Source organism: Psammomys obesus, unplaced genomic scaffold (genome assembly GCF_907164565.1).
Source record: "Psammomys obesus unplaced genomic scaffold, mPsaObe1.curated_primary_1811, whole genome shotgun sequence".
Lineage (NCBI taxonomy): Eukaryota > Metazoa > Chordata > Mammalia > Rodentia > Muridae > Psammomys > Psammomys obesus.
In genome coordinates, this window is record NW_026590212.1 from 202,869 (window position 1) to 203,474 (window position 606).

Below are 606 nucleotides of genomic sequence, written 5' to 3' on the forward strand. Positions count from 1 at the left end.
GAATCTCCTGTCGCGCTCCTGGCGCCTCAGCTCCTCTTCCTCACGCTGCTGGTGTCGCTCCTGGAAGCGCAGCTCCTCTTCCTCCTCCTGGAATTCTCTCTCTTGTTCTCGACGTGGCTTCTCTTCTTCCCGTTCCTTCCGCAGCTGCTTTTCCTCCTCAAGGAACTTTCTCTCCTGTGGCCGTCTTCTTGATTCTCTCAGGAACTGCTCTTCCTCCTGGAACTTCTCATCTTGTCTTCTGGCTTCCCTTTGGCGCTCCCGTTGCAGCTGTTCTTCCGCTAGGAACTGCTGGTCGCGCTGCTGTCTGCGCCTCCGCTCCTGCTCCAGCTCTGTCTTCTCTTCCTCTTGCAGAGGCCGCTGATCCTGACGGAACCGTCTCTCTTGCTCCTGAGAATCTTCCAGCTGCTGGATAGTTTCCTCATCCTCTCTGCGTTTGGAGAAGAGCCTGTTACTACGAACTTCATTTTCTTTCTTTGGTTGCCACTGCCATTTCAGATCCCTGCGCTGATCTTCATCCCGCAGCCGCTGCAGGTCCTCCTCTTGATTTTGCCTCTCCCGCTGCAGGCGCCTCCTTTCCCTCTGCAGCCTCTCCTCTTCCTGCTGCAG

The 606-nt window shown here is 56.3% G+C and overlaps 1 protein-coding gene across 1 annotated transcript in view; it reads right to left on the reverse strand.

Annotated features, from left to right (window-relative positions):
* Tchh (trichohyalin) overlaps window positions 1–606 on the reverse strand; it is a 5,311-nt gene that overhangs the window by 2,688 nt on the left and 2,017 nt on the right. The window contains 1 exon segment of the mRNA XM_055606711.1: window positions 3–606. This exon segment is cut by the window's right edge and continues 11 nt beyond it. Coding sequence (XP_055462686.1) covers window positions 3–606 — 604 coding nt within the window.